Source organism: Salvelinus namaycush, chromosome 26 (genome assembly GCF_016432855.1).
Source record: "Salvelinus namaycush isolate Seneca chromosome 26, SaNama_1.0, whole genome shotgun sequence".
Classification (NCBI taxonomy): domain Eukaryota; kingdom Metazoa; phylum Chordata; class Actinopteri; order Salmoniformes; family Salmonidae; genus Salvelinus; species Salvelinus namaycush.
In genome coordinates, this window is record NC_052332.1 from 32,227,084 (window position 1) to 32,247,329 (window position 20,246).

The following is a 20,246-nucleotide window of genomic DNA, read 5'->3' on the forward strand; positions in this document are numbered from 1 at the left end:
GCCTATATGCACATAAATTCACAAGAGTTTGGGGTGCTCACACACACGCTTGTGCCACACACACACACAAAAAAAAAGTATCAGTATCTCACAGAAAAATTATGAATCAATGTAGAAAGTAATGCTTTCTGAAAACAGGTCCAACTATTAGGATCATGGCAAGAGGAAGAAGAGAAACTCCTCATCCCTCCAGCATCAAATACATTACAGATTATGGCCTCTTCTTAGTGGCGTCAATTCATGTCATCATGTAACAACTCTCCTTGGTCATGTAACAACTCTCCTTGGTCATGTAACAACTCTCATTGGTCATGTAACAATAATCCTTATTCAATGGCTTTCTGTCCAGTGCCCTCCAGTTTAGACAGCTGATAATATGATGCCCAGGAAGAATAAGTGTCTGGCCTCTAGGTGGCGGTCTTGTCTGGGTTGGCCTCTAGGTGGCGGTCTTGTTGTAGCCAAACAGCCCCACTGGCAGGTACTTCACATGGGTGGGCCACTGGGCAGCCAGCTGGAAGAACTTGACATCAGTCCACTCCACACCGTCAACAGACACTGAAAAATAACCAATAGTTCCACGACTCCCATCTACAAGCACCTAAAAACAACCAATCATATTGAAGCTGACCCTAGACGGGTTCAGCGTACCTTTTAGGCTTGTCTGCTGCTGCTTGGTAGAACAGATGAGTCTGGTGATGCCCTCAACCACCTGGCTTTTACAGTCTACATCCCTCTCTTTGGGCTTCTTGCCCAGGAATATGGTGGAGACTGGATATGGAAGAGATTAACACACAGAGGGGGGGGGGGGGGGGGGGGGGGGGGGGGGGGGGGGATCAAACCAAAACACTTAACAGCATGTATCAATTGCAAGATTCTCATTGTAGTTAGTTATTACATTTTCTACACTACATAAGGTGCTGGTGTGTTTACGGACATATTCAATCAACCCTTATCCCAGTCTGCTGTTCCCACAAGAGGGCCACCATTGTTCCTGTTCCCAAGAAAGCTAAGGTAACTGAGCTAAACGACTACCGCCCCGTAGCACTCACTTCTGTCATCATGAAGTGCTTTGAGAGACTAGTCAAGGACTATATCACCTCCACCCTACCTGACACCCTAGACCCACTCCAATTTGCTTACTGCCCCAATATGTCCACAGACGACGCAATCACCATCACACTGCACACTGCCCTAACCCATCTGGACAAGAGGAATACCTATGTGAGAATGCTGTTCATCGACTACAGCTTAGCATTTAACACCATAGTACCCTCCAAACTCATCATCAAGCTTGAGACCCTGGACTTCCTGACGGGCCGCCCCCAGGTGGTGAGGGTAGGTAACAACATCTCCACCCCGCTGATCCTCAACACTGGGGTCCCACAAGGGTGCGTTCTGAGCCCTCTCCTGTACTCCCTGTTCACCCATGACTGCGTGGCCATGCACGCCTCCAACTCAATCATCAAGTTTGCAGACGACACTACAGTGGTAGGCTTGATTACCAACAACGACGAGACGGCCTACAGGGAGGAGGTGAGGGCCCTCGGAGTGTGGTGTCAGGAAAATAACCTCACACTCAACGTCAACAAAACAAAGGAGATGATCGTGGACTTCAGGAAACAGCAGAGGGAGCGCCCCCCCTATCCACATCGACGGGACAGTAGTGGAGAGGGTAGTAAGTTTTAAGTTCCTCGGCGTACACATCACGGACAAACTGAATTGGGCCACCCACACAGACAGCGTGGTGAAGGCGGCGCAGGAGCGCCTCTTCAACCTCAGGAGGCTGAAGAAATTTGGCTTGTCACCAAAAGCACACAAACTTTTACAGATGTACAATCGAGAGCATCCTGTCGGGCTGTATCACCGCCTGGTACAGCAACTGCTCCGCCCACAACCGTAAGGCTCTCCAGAGGGTAGTGAGGTCTGCACAACCCATCACCGGGGGCAAACTACCTGCCCTCCAGGACACCTACACCACCCGATGTCACAGGAAGGCCATAAAGATCATCAAGGACAACCACCCGAGCCACTGCCTGGTCACCCCGCTATCATCCAGAAGGCGAGGTCAGTACAGGTGCATCAAAGCAGGGACCGAGAGACTGAAAAACAGCTTCTATCTCAAGGCCATCAGACTGTTAAACAGCCACCACTAACATTGAGTGGCTGCTGCCAACATACAGACTCAACTCCAGCCACTTTAATAATGGAAAAATGTATGTAAAAAATGTATCACTAGCCACTTTAAACAATGCCACTTAATATAATTTTTACATACCCGACATTACTCATTTCATATGTATATACTGTACTCGATACCATCTACTGCATCTTGCCTATGCCGTTCTGTACCATCACTCATTCATATATTTGTATGTACATATTCTTCATCCCTTTACACTTGTGTGTATAAGGTAGTTGTTGTGAAATTGTTAGGTTAGATTACTCGTTGGTTATTACTGCATTGTCGGAACTAGAAGCACAAGCATTTCACGACACTCGCATTAACATCTGCTAACCATGTGTATGTGACAAATAAAATTTAATTTGGACAAACTGCATGTGGTGGACAGACCGCTATTTCCCTACTCCTAGTCCAGCCGTTCTCCTCACCTTTCTTGTTCTTCTCCTTGGTGACCATGGTCATGGCCATGGTGTTGGCCTGGGGATGGTTCTCAGTGGAGCCCCCTCCTGGCAGCCTGCTGACCTGTAGGGAGCAGAAGGCACTCTTCAGCGTGTTCTTGGAGCCCTTGTCACACCGCTCCCCATCCTTCTTCCGCTCTGAGCATGTTGCTACCCAATAATCCACCGTCAGCCCAATGGTGTCCACCCCATGGGACATATTAGGGCTCCTGGGAGAGAGAGAGCGAGAGGCAGAGAGTGTAAGAAACAACTCTTGTTCAACAATGTACTAAAAACGTGGGTTTAACTGCAGGGATGGTACTGTTCATGTCTGACTGTTGTACGCTGTGGTTGTCTTACACCAGTCCGCTGCTCAGGGAGGGAGATGGGGGTGGGGTGACAGCCTCTCTGGGCATCCCTGTGGGAGATCCATGAGATTGTGGGGAGGTGGAGGGAACAGCCAAGCTAACACTAACAGCCTCCTCAGTGTCTCCACCTGTAGGCCCAAATCAACACGGTCCTTAAAACTGCCCAGGGACAGTCTGGGGAGAGAAAGTTAAACATTACCAGACATTATAAACTGGGTGGTTCGAACTCTGAGTGCTGATTGGCTGACAGCCGTGGTATATCAGACTACGGGTATGACAAAACATTTATTTTTACTGCTCTAATTACGTTGGTAACCAGTTTATAATAGCATTAAGGCACCTCGGGGGTTTGTGGTATATGGCCAATATACCACGGCTAAGGACTGTATCCAGGGACGACGCATTGTGTTGTGTGTAAGAACAGCCCTTAGCTGTGGTATATTGGCCCTCAGGCCTTATTACTTAAATAGGTAGTCCAGAAATATGAACCCACCTGAATACGCCAGAGTCGGTTCAATCAACCCTACTTTCACCACCTGTCTCACACACAGGGACCAGTTAGTTAGTATCAGCCTAACACTCCAGGGATAACTTGGGAATAGTTTGGATATCCCTTATCTGTTGCTTTACATTGCTTAAATAAAAATTCAGGCTACAGGCATTATTTGCCAAATAGACTGTCTCAACATCAGTATCGATGAAAACCATCAGTACTGATTTACTTACCCCAACGAAGGGAACAAACTTCTGGTAAGAGTCTTCGTCATATCTGGTAGGGTGAAAATAATGGCCAATAAAATATGTTCTTCCTGGTTAACATTAAGGTCATATAAATACACAGGACAGTCCTCCCACCTCTTGTACTCGCAGGTGAGCATGGCCTCAGCGATAGGCAACTGGTGTGTGACAGAGACGCTGCTGATGTACTGGCTGATCCTTCCTGCCACGTCCACGCCGTCTGCAGCTGGAGCCAACGGGAGGGGAACAGACAGTAAGGCTGAGTCAATCTGCAGGGAGAGCAAGCCTGACGATCTCAACTGTCCCCAAGCTAAAGACGATATGGGGCAGCTTGCACTTGTTTTCTAGTCTAATTTATATGTTGATCACGTTCCCAAAGGCACATGCTTGAATACTACCAGCTCAGTAGTACAAGTGCTGTGCAGAGAGAGAGAGAGATTTACTGGAGTGAGGGGGCTCCAGGCCGCTGAACAGATCTTTCCAGGCATTGTCCAGGAACACAGAGCTGTAGCGAGGGTCCAGGGAGGCCAGGTGCTTGGCTACAGGGTGACAGCCTGGAGGCAGAGTAGAGGTAGCCACACAGTGAGTTACGGTTCATACACCCAACCCTCTCAGTACTACAGCACTGAGCAGCCCACTGTACTGTGCTTCAGCTGCAGAATGAGTGAAGCAACTCACTGTCAGAAGGAGTTATCAGAACATGAGAGTGGGTGTTTTTGTAAATCTTTGTTTATGCGTCAGCTGAATAGGCTTATAAATAAGCATTACATAAACATAACTCTAGATATGTACCATACGGTGTCTCATAGCAGTCACATTGTATATCTTCTACACCCAAGCAGTGTGTTAAATGGTATATATTGCTCCTCTCAGGAGATGAACGTCTCTCTCTCTTACCCAGGGGGACAACCAGGAAGTGGATGAGGCTGAGCCAATCAGATGTTTTGTTGGCCAGCTGACTGACAAAGAAGTGTAGGATGGCCCCCAGGTAGCTCTGTCCCCCTGCCACCACCACCTTGACCGGCGACGGCGTGGACGAGTTACAGTTACAGCTGAAGGAAAGGGTCAGGTTACTGGAGCACATGTATAGAAGAGGCTCATCATAGGTCACCATTACTACACAATGAATTCAACACACACAAAGTGTGTCGAAATTGAACCGGCGGGTATTGATTCTTTGGCTACTCACAACTTCTGGATGCGTGTGAGGAGGGTGGTGAGGACAGCCTGAATTTCCACCCCACAGCAGGTACACACTACTGGCTGCTTCTGGGCCAGTAGCACCTCGGACACATACTGCACACGTTTACCAGAGGACACAAACATACAGACACAGATTAACACACATGTGCAAGTAAATATGTCCACAGGGAGTGGAGAAGTGAGGGACAATGCTGAAGATAGAAATGAAGGAGTGAATGGAGAATACCTGTCCCTGCCAATCACTGGTGTTGACCAGGACCAGGCTGTCTGGGAGGGCAGTGTCTGAGGAGAAGACCTGATTCAGCTGGTCATACACAGCCTTCCTGGGCACCTACCAACACACACACACGTTCGCCAGTCAAATACTGGGCGCACACATGCTTCAATAAAATAGATCAACACAACAGAATCACTACCAGTCAGGATCTCCCCCTGCAAACAGAGAATCCCCATTTAAAGACTTAGCTCCAGGGTGAGTATGGGTACGGACTAGTGGACTGGCTCTGGTTAGGGGTCACCTGTGGGGTGCGGCTGAGCTCTGGTGACCTCTCGCTGTCAGAGCTGTTGGTGCGTTCGCTCAGTGGTTTGGACAGCGCTCGCCTCTCCTTCATTGGCGTCCCACGTCTCTGCCTGGGTGTGTGCCCATCATCCAACCTGGAACACACACAGTCAGTTCCCACACAGACACTATGACAGAAAGTGTGGAGTGCATGTGTGACACTGACAGGTAGTGTGTGTGTGTGTGTGTGTGTGTGTGTCTCTCCACATGCTTCCCATCCAAAACAGTTTGGAACAGTTTGGTGCATATATTAAGATGACATTTTGTGACGTTTTTGTTTGGTCTCCAGCAAGGGTTTTTTCAGTAACCAAAGTCGACGCCCCTCCGTCGGTCATTGATCAACAGTAGGGATTCTTCAATAAAGTCTTTGTTGTCATTCAACTCGAGACGACTCGTTTTCATGAACATTTTTTCATTAAGAACTACTGCACCAAACATCTTAGTTAGATGTAAAATTGTGCGACTACGATCTCCTCTGCAAAAACTTCAAAATTAATGACAGATGGACAAACAGTACTATTGACACTTTTTTCAAATTTTTCAAGCGAAGGTCTTAAGGGAGTATGCGAGCACACTCGTTCGGTTTTAGGTGCTAGCGAACCAAAGCATGTGGAAGCTTTTAGACTGACCTGGGGGAGAGCATGGTGGTGTGGCTCTCACTGTTGCTGCTCCTCAGTTCCCTCGTCGGGGTCCTGGGTAGCTTCTCTGGGACAGAGACAGTGATGCAGGCTGTTGTCTCCAGTAACCCCTTCGGATCAATCAGCTCCTAAACAAACCAAAAGACTAGTGATGGGAAGTTCAGCTCTTTACTGACCCAGGTCTTTTCGACTCATTCAGTCAAAAGAACAAATCTTTCGACTAATTTCGTTCATTTGAGTCATTAACATCCAGAGCATGCAGGACCCCTACCGGCGAACGATGAACTACGAGCCTCTCGTTCACATGTTGTTCACCATAGGGGTCTTTATTGGAGCTGTCATTTGTGACGGAGACTTTAAACAATGTACATTTGTTGATTGTAAGGCATTCAGATCAGATTATTTCTAGATGCATTTAAAACAAGGTCTAGACTCTTGGTGGAATGCAAATTGCAGCCCCCCAAAATATTTGTCCTCACATTCTCATTGAGCAGAGAATGTGTATGTTTCGGTTTTACAAAGCTGTGTCCATCACAACATTCAATAATCAATTCTTTGAAGTCATTCTTGCACCATGCAATCAATGATCAGTTCTAAACATGGATTTTTCTTCTCTATGCTCATCTCCTCTTTTTCTGTGCATCTATGACAGACAGCTGGTGGTAGGAGCAGGTCTCTGGAGCCGCTGCCGGAGGAGTGTGTATTAACCCTGCTGTACGACTAGAAAATCAAACTAACTACTATAATGAAAGTCACTCCAAAAAAACGAATCATGACTAGAGTCCGGTAAAAAAAAAAAAGAGTAGTTTGCGAACTGCACATCACTACAACAGACAGCCAGACAGACAACCAATAGACAGACAGCCAGCCAGACAGCCAGCAACACATAACACTGAAATGCACAGCACACCAATGAGAGAGGGAGAATAAAAGAGCAGAGAAAAAGAGTGTGTGTGGGGAGTTGGAGGGTCTCACCTGGGTGTCTGTCTTAGAGTCATCCAGGTTGCGGGAGCGAGTGCGGTTCATCTTGCCTGATTGGGGCTGATCTCCTTGCTACAAGTCAGACAGCAGGAAAACAGTGGTCAGACAGCAGGAAAACAGTGGTCAGACAGCAGGAAAACAGTGGTCAGACAGCAAGAAAACAGTGGTCAGACAGCAGGAAAACAGTGGTCAGACAGCAGGAAAACAGTGGTCAGACAGCAGGAAAACAGTGGTCAGACAGCAAGAAAACAGTGGTCAGACAGCAAGAAAACAGTGGTCAGACAGCAAGAAAACAATGGTCAGACAGCAAGAAAACAATGGTCAGACAGCAAGAAAACAATGGTCAGACAGCAAGAAAACAGTGGTCAGACAGCAGGAAAACAGTGGTCAGACAGCAAGAAAACAGTGGTCAGACAGCAAGAAAACAATGGTCAGACAGCAAGAAAACAGTGGTCAGACAGCAAGAAAACAGTGGTCAGACAGCAAGAAAACAGTGGTCAGACAGCAAGAAAACAGTGGTCAGACAGCAAGTAAACAGTGGTCAGACAGCAGGAAAACAGTGGTCAGACAGCAGGAAAACAATGGTCAGACAGCAGGAAAACAATGGTCAGACAGCAAGAAAACAGTGGTCAGACAGCAAGAAAACAATGGTCAGACAGCAGGAAAACAGTGGTCAGACAGCAGGAAAACAGTGGTCAGACAGCAGGAAAACAGTGGTCAGACAGCAAGAAAACAATGGTCAGACAGCAAAAAAACAGTGGTCAGACAGCAAGAAAACAGTGGTCAGACAGCAAGAAAACAGTGGTCAGACAGCAGGAAAACAGTGGTCAGACAGCAGGAAAACAGTGGTCAGACAGCAGGAAAACAGTGGTCAGACAGCAGGAAAACAGTGGTCAGACAGCAGGAAAACAGTGGTCAGACAGCAGGAAAACAGTGGTCAGACAGCAGGAAAACAGTGGTCAGACAGCAGGAAAACAGTGGTCAGACAGCAGGAAAACAGTGGTCAGACAGCAAGAAAACAGTGGTCAGACAGCAAGAAAACAGTGGTCAGACAGCAAGAAAACAGTGGTCAGACAGCAGGAAAACAGTGGTCAGACAGCAAGAAAACAGTGGTCAGACAGCAAGAAAACAGTGGTCAGACAGCAAGAAAACAGTGGTCAGACAGCAAGAAAACAGTGGTCAGACAGCAGGAAAACAGTGGTCAGACAGCAGGAAAACAGTGGTCAGACAGCAGGAAAACAGTGGTCAGACAGCAAGAAAACAGTGGTCAGACAGCAAGAAAACAGTGGTCAGACAGCAAGAAAACAGTGGTCAGACAGCAAGAAAACAGTGGTCAGACAGCAAGAAAACAGTGGTCAGACAGCAAGAAAACAGTGGTCAGACAGCAAGAAAACAGTGGTCAGACAGCAAGAAAACAGTGGTCAGACAGCAGGAAAACAGTGGTCAGACAGCAAGAAAACAGTGGTCAGACAGCAGGAAAACAGTGGTCAGACAGCAGGAAAACAGTGGTCAGACAGCAGGAAAACAGTGGTCAGACAGCAAGAAAACAGTGGTCAGACAGCAAGAAAACAGTGGTCAGACAGCAGGAAAACAGTGGTCAGACAGCAGGAAAACAGTGGTCAGACAGCAGGAAAACAGTGGTCAGACAGCAGGAAAACAGTGGTCAGACAGCAGGAAACAGTGGTCAGACAGCAAGAAAACAGTGGTCAGACAGCAAGAAAACAGTGGTCAGACAGCAGGAAAACAGTGGTCAGACAGCAAGAAAACAGTGGTCAGACAGCAGGAAAACAGTGGTCAGACAGCAAGAAAACAGTGGTCAGACAGCAAGAAAACAGTGGTCAGACAGCAGGAAAACAGTGGTCAGACAGCAGGAAAACAGTGGTCAGACAGCAAGAAAACAGTGGTCAGACAGCAAGAAAACAGTGGTCAGACAGCAAGAAAACAGTGGTCAGACAGCAGGAAAACAGTGGTCAGACAGCAGGAAAAGTGGTCAGACAGCAAGAAAACAGTGGTCAGACAGCAGGAAAACAGTGGTCAGACAGCAGGAAAACAGTGGTCAGACAGCAAGAAAACAGTGGTCAGACAGCAGGAAAACAGTGGTCAGACAGCAGGAAAACAGTGGTCAGACAGCAAGAAAACAGTGGTCAGACAGCAGGAAAACAGTGGTCAGACAGCAAGAAAACAGTGGTCAGACAGCAGGAAAACAGTGGTCAGACAGCAGGAAAACAGTGGTCAGACAGCAGGAAAACAGTGGTCAGACAGCAGGAAAACAGTGGTCAGACAGCAAGAAAACAGTGGTCAGACAGCAGGAAAACAGTGGTCAGACAGCAAGAAAACAGTGGTCAGACAGCAGGAAAACAGTGGTCAGACAGCAGGAAAACAGTGGTCAGACAGCAGGAAAACAGTGGTCAGACAGCAGGAAAACAGTGGTCAGACAGCAGGAAAACAGTGGTCAGACAGCAAGAAAACAGTGGTCAGACAGCAGGAAAACAGTGGTCAGACAGCAAGAAAACAGTGGTCAGACAGCAGGAAAACAGTGGTCAGACAGCAGGAAAACAGTGGTCAGACAGCAGGAAAACAGTGGTCAGACAGCAGGAAAACAGTGGTCAGACAGCAGGAAAACAGTGGTCAGACAGCAGGAAAACAGTGGTCAGACAGCAGGAAAACAGTGGTCAGACAGCAGGAAAACAGTGGTCAGACAGCAGGAAAACAGTGGTCAGACAGCAGGAAAACAGTGGTCAGACAGCAGGAAAACAGTGGTCAGACAGCAGGAAAACAGTGGTCAGACAGCAGGAAAACAGTGGTCAGACAGCAGGAAAACAGTGGTCAGACAGCAAGAAAACAGTGGTCAGACAGCAAGAAAACAGTGGTCAGACAGCAAGAAAACAGTGGTCAGACAGCAGGAAAACAGTGGTCAGACAGCAAGAAAACAGTGGTCAGACAGCAAGAAAACAGTGGTCAGACAGCAAGAAAACAGTGGTCAGACAGCAAGAAAAGTGGTCAGACAGCAGGAAAACAGTGGTCAGACAGCAAGAAAACAGTGGTCAGACAGCAGGAAAACAGTGGTCAGACAGCAGGAAAACAGTGGTCAGACAGCAAGAAAACAGTGGTCATTGGGAGTGGACTTAAATGACCAGCTAACTGTACTCCGCTCCAACTCTACCTGTACTCGTACTCTACCTGTACTCTACTCGTGCTCCAACTCTGCTCTACTCCACCTGTGCTCTACTCTACCTGTGCTCTACTCTACTCCAACTGTACTCTACTCCAACTCTGCTCCAACTGTACTCTACTCCAACTCTGCTCCAACTGTACTCTACTCGTGCTCCAACTGTACTCTAACTCTACCTGTGCTCTACTCTGCTCCAACTGTACTCAACCCTGCGCTCCAACTGTGCTCATACTCTGCTCCAACTGTACTCTGCTCCAACTGTACTCACTGGGCTCAGGGTGTCTTTGGGCAGACTGCACCTGCTGTTCAGACTGCCAAACTCGGTCTGCGAGCTGGACTGGGATATGCCCTCAAAGAAGGGCCTGGACGGTCAGAGAGATTAGAGGTCACCAGAGTTCTGTTAGGTGGATGTTTGTGAGAACATACATGTGTTAGCTACAGATAAGTCCAGTGTATCATGACCTGAGCTTGGGTTTGGGTGTGCTGAGGATGCTGTCCGTCTCCTCCATCTCTGGGCCGCTGTCACTGTGGTTGTACATCTCTAGACTGTCATAGAGCTCATCCAAGTCCTCCTCCACATCACGGATGTGCTCTTGGGACACGTTCTTCAGGCCAAAGTCCACCTCATCAGACACTTTAAACCTCTTCAACAAGGCCACAAACTTCTGCTTGATGTTGGGCTGCCGGGTTAAAGGAACACGTAGATATGAAACGGTGTGACTAGAAGAGTGCCAGGTAGTCACAACAGCAGAGACCGACAGATCAGTAGACTTAATGCTTACATGACCTCTGGTGATGGAGGCTGCAGAGGTGAGTTTGCGTCTGTGCTTCTTCTTCCTCATGTCATCTTCTTCGAACAGATACTGAAACAGAGGGAGGATCAACTTAGTGGTCAAACTGGACAGACACCACATCCAAACCCGTCCCCCCTCCTCTCCCTCCTCCTCACCTGGATGTGAGCAGGGTCATCACTCCCGTCCTGCTCTGATGAATAGCTCTCTTCCTCTTCCTCCGAGTAGTTGTCAATGTCAGGGGAGCGGTCTGTGAGTTACAGGGAGCCAGAGAAGAGATACGTAATGTGTAGGATAAGGAGATGAGGGGGAGGGGGAGAGGAAGAAGGGGGAGGAGAAAAAGGATGAGGGGGAGGGGACGGGAATACATTATGATGAGAATAGTATGTAAACCTGGTGTTACGTGAGTAAGGCAGTGGCTGATTGGATGGTTAAACCTGGTGTTACGTGAGTAAGGCAGTGGCTGATTGGATGGTTAAACCTGGTGTTACGTGAGTAAGGCAGTGGCTGATTGGATGGTTAAACCTGGTGTTACGTGAGTAAGGCAGTGGCTGATTGGATGGTTAAACTTGGTGTTACGTGAGTAAGGCAGTGGCTGATTGGATGGTTAAACCTGGTGTTACGTGAGTAAGGCAGTGGCTGATTGGATGGTTAAACTTGGTGTTACGTGGGTAAGGCAGTGGCTGATTGGATGATTCCACTGACTGACCATGGTGTGGTACTGGTATCTACATGTTGAACTGTTCAATACACTGACATTGTGGATACTTACAAACAATTCTATACAAGCACATTGCCCATTGTTAAAAACCTTTCTGGGTCCATGTTGAAGGCCTTACTTCCCTACAGTTTGTCCCCTATGCTCTCTCTGGGTCTCCCTTACCTGACAGTTTGGCCTTGGACACCTCGTGGTCGATGGGCTGGCTGGAGAGCGAGTAGACCCTCATCTCAGCCACAGTCACAGCCGTGTCCTTCACTGTGGTGTGGAGAGCCAACACACGGGCTCCCTCACTTGGATGCTGCATCACCTGGGGACGAGGTAGGGGGAGAAGAGAGAGAGACAATGGGGGGTAACAATTACAAAAGAGGGGGAGAGAAAGAAACGACAGGAGACAAAAGAGAGACAGTAGCGTAGATGCAGGATGGCGTTTTATACAAACAAAAGCCTCAATGATCGTAATCATGCTGGGGTGAAGCCCTCTTGCCTCTGCCATGTTGATGAGGCCCAGAGCCAGGGTCTTATAGCCCAGAATGGTGCGGTTCTTGTACCTCTTCCTCCTCTGCAACATGATCTGCAGTCTGTTGGCATCTCGTTTCAAAAAATGTGGATACTGGAGGAAGTAAAGATGGTGAGGTTGACAGAATCAGAGGCACTGGAAATATAGTCTTTGGAAATTTTAAAAAGCATCTGCCTCTCGTCCACACACCATTTGCATAACCGTCTGTGCAAAACCCCCAGGGTAACTCACTTGCAAGGAGAACGTCAGCTGAAGATCAGTCTCAGTAAGTCCAGCCGATGCCAAAAGGATCTCATTGGAACGTAAAATGCGCTTTGATCCCTAAGAGGATATTCCACACACGTTATACATCTCCTGCATATATTACCCATGGATCAACAAGTTCTGACTAGTCACTTGTGTAGAGTTATAAACACTAAAGAAAGTACTTCTGCAAAACATCCTACTACTGTACATCTATGTATACTTTGTGGAAGGAAAGGGGGAATGTGAAGAGGGTCACCTGGAGTTTGACTGCAATGACAACAGAGGTTAGGTCTCTGTCCAGCTCCTGAAGCATCAGCAGCTTCTTCAGGGTAACAGTGAAGAGCCTGGGTTTGGAGAAAAGGGGATATTCATATTTATGTGTTTAGTCTGAACCAACTACATGAGGGAAGAAAGTATCAGTCTAGTCTTTGACAATGATATGTGTTTTTTTAGACTTGGGTCCTAGGTGCAGCACTTGACCTGACTTCACACAGATTGGGATTAGATAATAGGAGCGGGCGACTTGTGTTAAAAATAGACTACGCTTTGACCCTTCATCAAAACCCTTACAGGATCTGCTGTTCCTCCCTAATTATATTTTAAATGCATTACAAGCCCAGGCCCATCCACTCACTAAAACATTAGAGAAAGAGATAGATGAGAGACAGACAGACGAGAAAGACAGACAGAGAGAGATCCAGAGAGACTGGTGAGGGTTACCAGTGAACAGCTGATTGGGTTAAGAGATGTCTGGGTATTAATTTATATATTTACTAAAAACCATGCCAAAGACATGGCACTGGAGGCTAAATAGAAATAGCTAAAGTGATTATAAGCCACCCAGGCTCCTTCTTAATTACATTTGTACAAATAGATAACATATGATGAGGTGCATTCTCCTTTAAATAAGGACTTTACTGAGAATCAGAACAAGAGGGAGGAAACAAGAGTTACCACAGCATCAAGTCAAGGCCAAAAGCCCAGCTTCAAGGTTCTATACATGAAAAAAGAAAAACATTTCAACATACTATACAGAGTGTACAGACCACTAAGAGAAACAAATCATTTTCATCCAGCTCTTCTTCAAATCCACCCACATCCTCTCTCCATTTTCCCTGCCAGAGAGCAACCCCGCAGGCAGCCTTGACCCTTCAGAGGGGTCCTTCGACAATCCACACATCACCCCCACTCCTACCCCCTCTTCTCTATTGCTACAAGACAAAAAGCAGTATCAGAGAAATTTGTAGCATTGGTAACATTTAAATAATCTGTTAGACGTCGTAATGGACGAGTAGGCCCTGCTTAGCAACAGTCTGTAGGCGTATACATGTAGGAAGAAGTAATAATTAGCCAATCATTTATGTTGCTTCTACTCAGTATGTGCTGTATAATTATTTATTCTGACAGCATGTTGTCTTCCTGTGGGGTTTAGGAGCAGCTGTCTATGGCACCCTGCCTGCCCAACTGCTCAGGGATATGTTGATTTGGAGCCTTAACATCCTGGGCAGTCATGATTTTGGACTCCTTCTTCATGGTCCTCCAAACATTGTTTTTCATTATACAGTTGAATGTTCTCTTCCTTTAAAAAGGGTCGATCTGCCATTTCTATATACATTTCTAGTCTTTTAAATCAATGATATACAGTGCATTCAGACCCCTTGACTTTTTCCACATTTGGTTACGTTACAGCCTTACTCTAAAATGGATTCAATAGTTTTTTTCTCTCATCAATCTACACACAATATCCCATAATGACAAAGCAAAAACAGGTTTAAATCACATTTACATAAGTATTCAGACCCTTTACTCAGTACTTGTTGAAGCACATTTGGCAGCGATTACAGCCTCAAGTGTTCTTGGGTATGAAGCTTGGACACCTGTATTTGGGGAGTTTCTCCCATTCTTCTCTGCAGATCCTCTCAAGTTCTGTCAGGTTGGATGGGGAGTGTTGCTGCACAGCTATTTTCAGGTCTCTCCAGAGATGTCCGGGCTCGGGTTGGGCCACTCAAGGACATTCAGAGACTTGTCCCGAAGCCACTCCTGTGTTGTCTTGGCTGTGTGCTTAGGGTCATAACTCCATCTTTCCCTCTATCCTGACTAGTATCCCAGTCCCTCCCGCTGAAAAACATCCCCACAGCATGATGCTGCCACCACCATACTTCACAGTAGGGATGGTGCCAGGTTTCCTCCAGACGTGACACTTGGCATTCAGGCCAAAGAGTTCAATCTTGGTTTCATCTGACCAGAGAATCTTGTTTCTCATGGTCTGAGAATCCTTTAGGTGCCTTTTGGCAAACTCCAAGCTGGGTGTCATGTGCCTTTTACTGAGGAGTGGCTTCTGTCTGGCCACTCTACCATAAAGTCCTGATTCGTGGAGTGCTGCAGAGATGGTTGTCCTTCTGTAAGGTTCTCCCATCTCCACAGAGGAACTCTGGAGCTCTGTCGGAGTGACCATCGGGTTCTTGGTCACCTCCCTGACCAAGGCCCTTCTCCCCTGATTGCTCAGTTTGGCTGGGCGGCCAGCTCTAGGAAGAGTCGAGGTGGTTCCGAACCTCTTCCATTTAAGAATGATGGAGGCCACTGTGTTCTTGGAGACCTTCAATGCTGCAGAAATGTTTTGGTACCTTTCCCCAGATCTATGCCTTGACACAATCCTGTATAGCATTTCCTTCGACCTCATGGCTTGGTTTTTGCTCTGACATGCACTGTCAACGGGAGGGACCTTATATAGACAGGTGTGTGCCTTTCCAAATCATATCCAATCAATAACATTTACCACAGGTGGACTCCAATCAAGTTGTAGAAACATCTCAAGGATGATCAATGGAAACAGGATGCACCTGAGCTCAATTTCGAGTCTCATACCAAAGGGTCTGAATACTTTGGTAAGTAAGGTATTTTTTAAAATATTTTTTGTAATAGAATTAGCAAACATTTCTAAAAAAACATTTTTGCTATGTCATTATGAGTATTGTGTGTAGATTGATTTAAAAAAAAATTCCCTCATCAATTTTAGAATAAGGCTGTAACGTAACAAAATGTGAAAAGTCAAGGGGTCTGAATAATTTCCAAATGCACTGCACAGTATATACCCATTGATTCTTGTCTTGAAGAATATAACTTAAATGCCTCATGAGCTTATCTCACCTGTCATATTCTATCAGAACCCAAAATATAAGCCTGTTTATTCTATTGATTGTAAACAATGTAATTGTGAACAAACACTGTATAGCCTCAAAACATAGTTAAACCTATAATTTTGTTCTCATGGATGATAAGTCCTTGCATCCATAGCGGTCTATGAATTTGAGCCCCATCCCTCTACTGTTTTCCAAAACAATGGTGGGGTGTTCACTTTGTTATGGTTTGAATTTAGGATTTCCCCTTTAAAGACACTCCCTAATATTCACTACCAGCAGCCTACCACTACAGGCTAATTGTATCAATGTGACTACTACACTTTGCAGTCATTTTTATTTTACCAGGCAAGTCACCTGAATATTCATATTTACAGTAAATTGCAGCACTGCAAGTTGCATTATTCAAAAGCAAATACAGAAATAGGCCTCGGCTGTTATTTTAACTTTAATAATATTATTATTTGATGTATTTTCATTAATTCATTAATTTGTTGAACTTGTATTCTACCTAGGTCTACATAACTTCTCTCGTGGTGGGTAAACAGGTGACTTCGTCCCACTGATTCAACAGTATACCTAGACTACATCTGACCGCAGAAGCCGATACTATGTAGCAACTTCTTTATAATAATGCCATCTGATTACGATTGAAAACCTTGACTGTCAGAATCAGATGTGATCAGGGCACTTCAAAACGCCAAGCCATAGTTTTTAGGCGGTCATACCTGGGCACACAGCTTGGAGATGAGCGGTCAATTTCCCAGGTTGCATACAGGTTCATTTGAACCGGACGGTTCGGGGAGATCGTTACTGTCTTGGACGGCTGCATATGTGGAGATGGTGTGCCCCCAGTCCGCGGGAGACCCCCTCTCTCCGACATACTGAAGGTGTTATAGATGTGGAAGAAAAATACCTTTCATTCAGCTTCCCGACTTGTGCATACCGATATTTTCAGCACACTCTGATGCTTTAAATTGCGCTTTCATATACAGAATTCCATTACTTCTTGCTTGCTTTTCTGTTCTGCAGTCCACATTTGATGCGATTAGGTCAAAAGTTCGATGTTTTTCATAGCAGGAAGCGGGAATTTGTTCTCCGGGGAGCACAACTGAATAGCTACGCCTCTCGTTAAAGATGCACTCCAGTCCTGACAACAGTTCCTCTCAAGAACAATAATGTTAGAGTTAGGGCGTCAGAGCAGGTGCAAATGGTTTTCGTGCGTGCGTTCTCTCTCTCACACGCCCGCTAATATTGTAACGCCAGCGTCTCAGAGCTGCCACCCACACTAGGGAAAGGAGAGGAGGCATGAAACCAGCAGAGTCATCCCAATTGGAACATCAGTGTATCCTACTCGTTAATTATAGCCTACATCTCATTATGACCCCGTAGACATCTTATAAGATATTCGATGTTTCATGTCATTTTAATAAAACAAGGTTTCACCCAATAGACTGAATAAATATGCATACATAAACGTACAAATCTTATTATGATATTTATTGGTTATAAGGTTGAGATAGCCAACATGTGATTGTGGAACTTTAAAGCAGTGTCTGTGTTAGATGAAGAAAATGAATGATCCGGAAAAGCAAAACTTACTTTATCGGATCAGAATCACCTTTATTTGGCAAACACATTTGCATATATGAATTTGACTTGTTGAAATGGTGCTGTCACAATAAACAGAATATACAGACAGACGATAAAAGATGATATACAGACAATAAACAGGATATACAGATGATAAACAAGATATACAGACAATAAACAGGATATACAGACGATAAATAGGACATCCAGACGATAAATAGGATATACAGACGATAAACAGGATATACAGACAATAAACAGGATATACAGACGATAAACAGGATATCCAGACGATAAATAGGATATACAGACAGACGACAAACAGGATATACTGATGATATACAGGATATATAGACAATAGGATATACAGATGATAAACATGATATACATACAGACAATAAACAGGATATACAGATGATAAAAAGGATATACAGACAGACGATAAACAGGATATCCAGACGATAAACAGGATATACAGACGATAAACAGGATATACAGACAGATGATAAACAGGATATACAGACAGACGATAAACAGGATATACTGATGATAAACAGGATATACAGACAATAAACATGATATACATACAGACAATAAACAGGATATATATATATATATATATATATATATACAGATGATAGAAAGGATATACAGACAGACGATAAACAGGATATGCAGACGATAAACAGGATATCCAGACGATAAACAGGATATACAGACTGTGTGATCACGCTCTCCTCAGCCAATGTGAGTAAGACCTTTAAACAGGTCAACATTCACAAGGCCGCAGGGCCAGACAGATTACCAGGACGTGGACTGTGAGCATGCGCTGACCAACTGGCAAGTGTCTTCACTGACATTTTCAACCTCTCCCTGTCCGAGTCTGTAATACCAACATGTTTTAAGCAGACCACCATAGTCCTTGTGCCCAATAACACTAAGGTAACCTGCCTAAATGACTACCGACCCGTAGCACCCACGTCTGTAGCCATGAAGTGCTTTGAAAGGCTAGTCATGGCTCGCATCAACCCTATTATCCCAGAAACCCTAGACCCACTCCAATTTTCATACCGCCCTAACAGATCCACAAATGATGCAATCTCTATTGCACTCCACACTGCCCTTTCCCACCTGGACAAAAGGAACACTTATGTGAGAATGCTATTCATTGACTACAGCTCAGCATTCATCAACATTGTGCCCTCAAAGCTCATCAATAAGCTAAAGGCCCTGGGACTAAACACCTCCCTCTGCAACTGGATCCTGGACTTCCGGATGGGCCGCCCCCAAGTGGTAAGGGTAGGTAACCACAGATCCGCCACGCGGATCCTCAACACAGGGGCCCCTCAGGGGTGCGTGCTCAGTCCCCTCCTGTACTCCCTGTTCACTCATGACTGCACGGCATGACTCCTACACCATCATTAAATTTGCTGATGACACAACAGTGGTATGCCTGATCACAAACAAAGACGAGACAGCCTATAGGGAGGAGGTCAGAGACCTGGCTGTGTGGTGCCAGGACAAGAACAAAGCCTCAGCGTAATCAAGACAAAGAAGATGATTGTGGACTACAGGAAAAGGAAGACCGAGCACGCCCCCATTCTCATCGACGGGGCTGTAGTGGAGCAGGTTGAGAGCTTCAAGTTCCTTGGTATCCACATCACCAACAAACTAACATGGTCCAAGTACACCAAGACAGTCGTCAAGAGAGCACGACAAAACCTATTCCCCCTCAGGAGATTGGAAAGATTTGGCATGGGTCCTCAGATCCTCAAAAGGTTCTACAGCTGCACCATTGAGAGCATCCTGACTGGTTGCATCACTGCCTGGTATGGCAACTGCTCGGCCTCCGACCCGCAAGGCACTACAGAGGGTAGTGCGTACGGCCCAGTACATCACTGGGGCCAAGCTTCCTGCCATCCAGGACCTCTATACCAGGCGGTGTCAGAGGAAGGCCCTAAAAATTGTCAAAGACTCCAGCCACCCTAGTCTTAGGCTGTTCTCTCTGCTACCGCATGGCAAGCGGTACCGGAGCGCCAATTCTAATCAAATGGCTACCCAGACTATTTGCATTACCCCCCCCCTCTCTTTTACGCCGCTGCTACTCTCTGTTATCTGTGTAGAGTCACTTTAATAACTCTACCTACATGTACATATTGCCTCAATTACCCCGACTAACCGGTGCCCCCGCACATTGACTCTGTACCTGTACTCCCTGTATATAGTCTCACTATTTTTACTTTACTGCTGCTCTTTAATTACTTGTTCCTTTTATTTCTTATTCTTATTTGTATTTTTTTAAACTACATTGTTGGTTAGGGGCTTGTAAGTAAGCATTTCACTGTTGTATTCTGCGCATGTGATTAATACAATTTGAGTTGATAAACAGAATATACAGACGATAAACAGGATATACAGACGATAATTAGGATATACAGACAATAAACAGAATATAAAGACGATAAACAGGATATACAGACAGACGATACATAGGATATACAGACGATAAATAGGATATACAGACGATAAACAGGATATACAGACGATAAATATGATATACAGACAATAAAAATAATATAATGTGAGCTAAGAACTACAAGCTTCTACAAGCACCGACAGAATAAGCTGGAACATGTTCAGAGTGACAGGGATGAATGTGGTAGTAGCCTGGATTGTAATGAGCTGCCACCAAGAGTAGCCTAGCTTCTATTGAGTTACATGCCTTTTGTTCTACTTGGTTCTCATTGTGCATCCGACGGTAGGGCTCTGTTACATTCAGTGTAACCTGATACTGGGAGATGCAAGAGAACACATCTGCAGACTATATGAACTGGAATGACAAACCTGATTACTCTGGGTTCCTTCAGCTATTGCTTACCTTAAACTTGTAATGGATCTTACAGTGTAGTAAGAGAGATTTAACTAGATGGTAAAGTAATCTTTAGTTTGACAGGCTAGCTATG

The 20,246-nt window shown here is 45.7% G+C and overlaps 1 protein-coding gene across 1 annotated transcript; it reads right to left on the reverse strand.

The window, feature by feature from the left end:
- Positions 1-436: 436 nt before the first annotated feature.
- Positions 437-16,573, reverse strand: LOC120021082 (phosphofurin acidic cluster sorting protein 1-like). The gene is made up of 23 exons (XM_038964726.1): positions 16,419-16,573; positions 12,810-12,897; positions 12,539-12,628; positions 12,275-12,400; positions 11,953-12,097; positions 11,228-11,319; positions 11,066-11,141; positions 10,741-10,966; positions 10,547-10,640; positions 7,101-7,178; positions 6,117-6,253; positions 5,447-5,582; positions 5,155-5,259; positions 4,915-5,021; positions 4,623-4,777; positions 4,169-4,279; positions 3,843-3,951; positions 3,714-3,756; positions 3,481-3,523; positions 2,980-3,115; positions 2,611-2,849; positions 649-768; positions 437-555 (listed from the first exon to the last, which is right to left on the reverse strand). The coding sequence occupies exons 1-23, from the start codon at positions 16,571-16,573 to the stop codon at positions 437-439; spliced, it is 2,730 nt and encodes a 909-aa protein (XP_038820654.1).
- Positions 16,574-20,246: the final 3,673 nt, after the last annotated feature.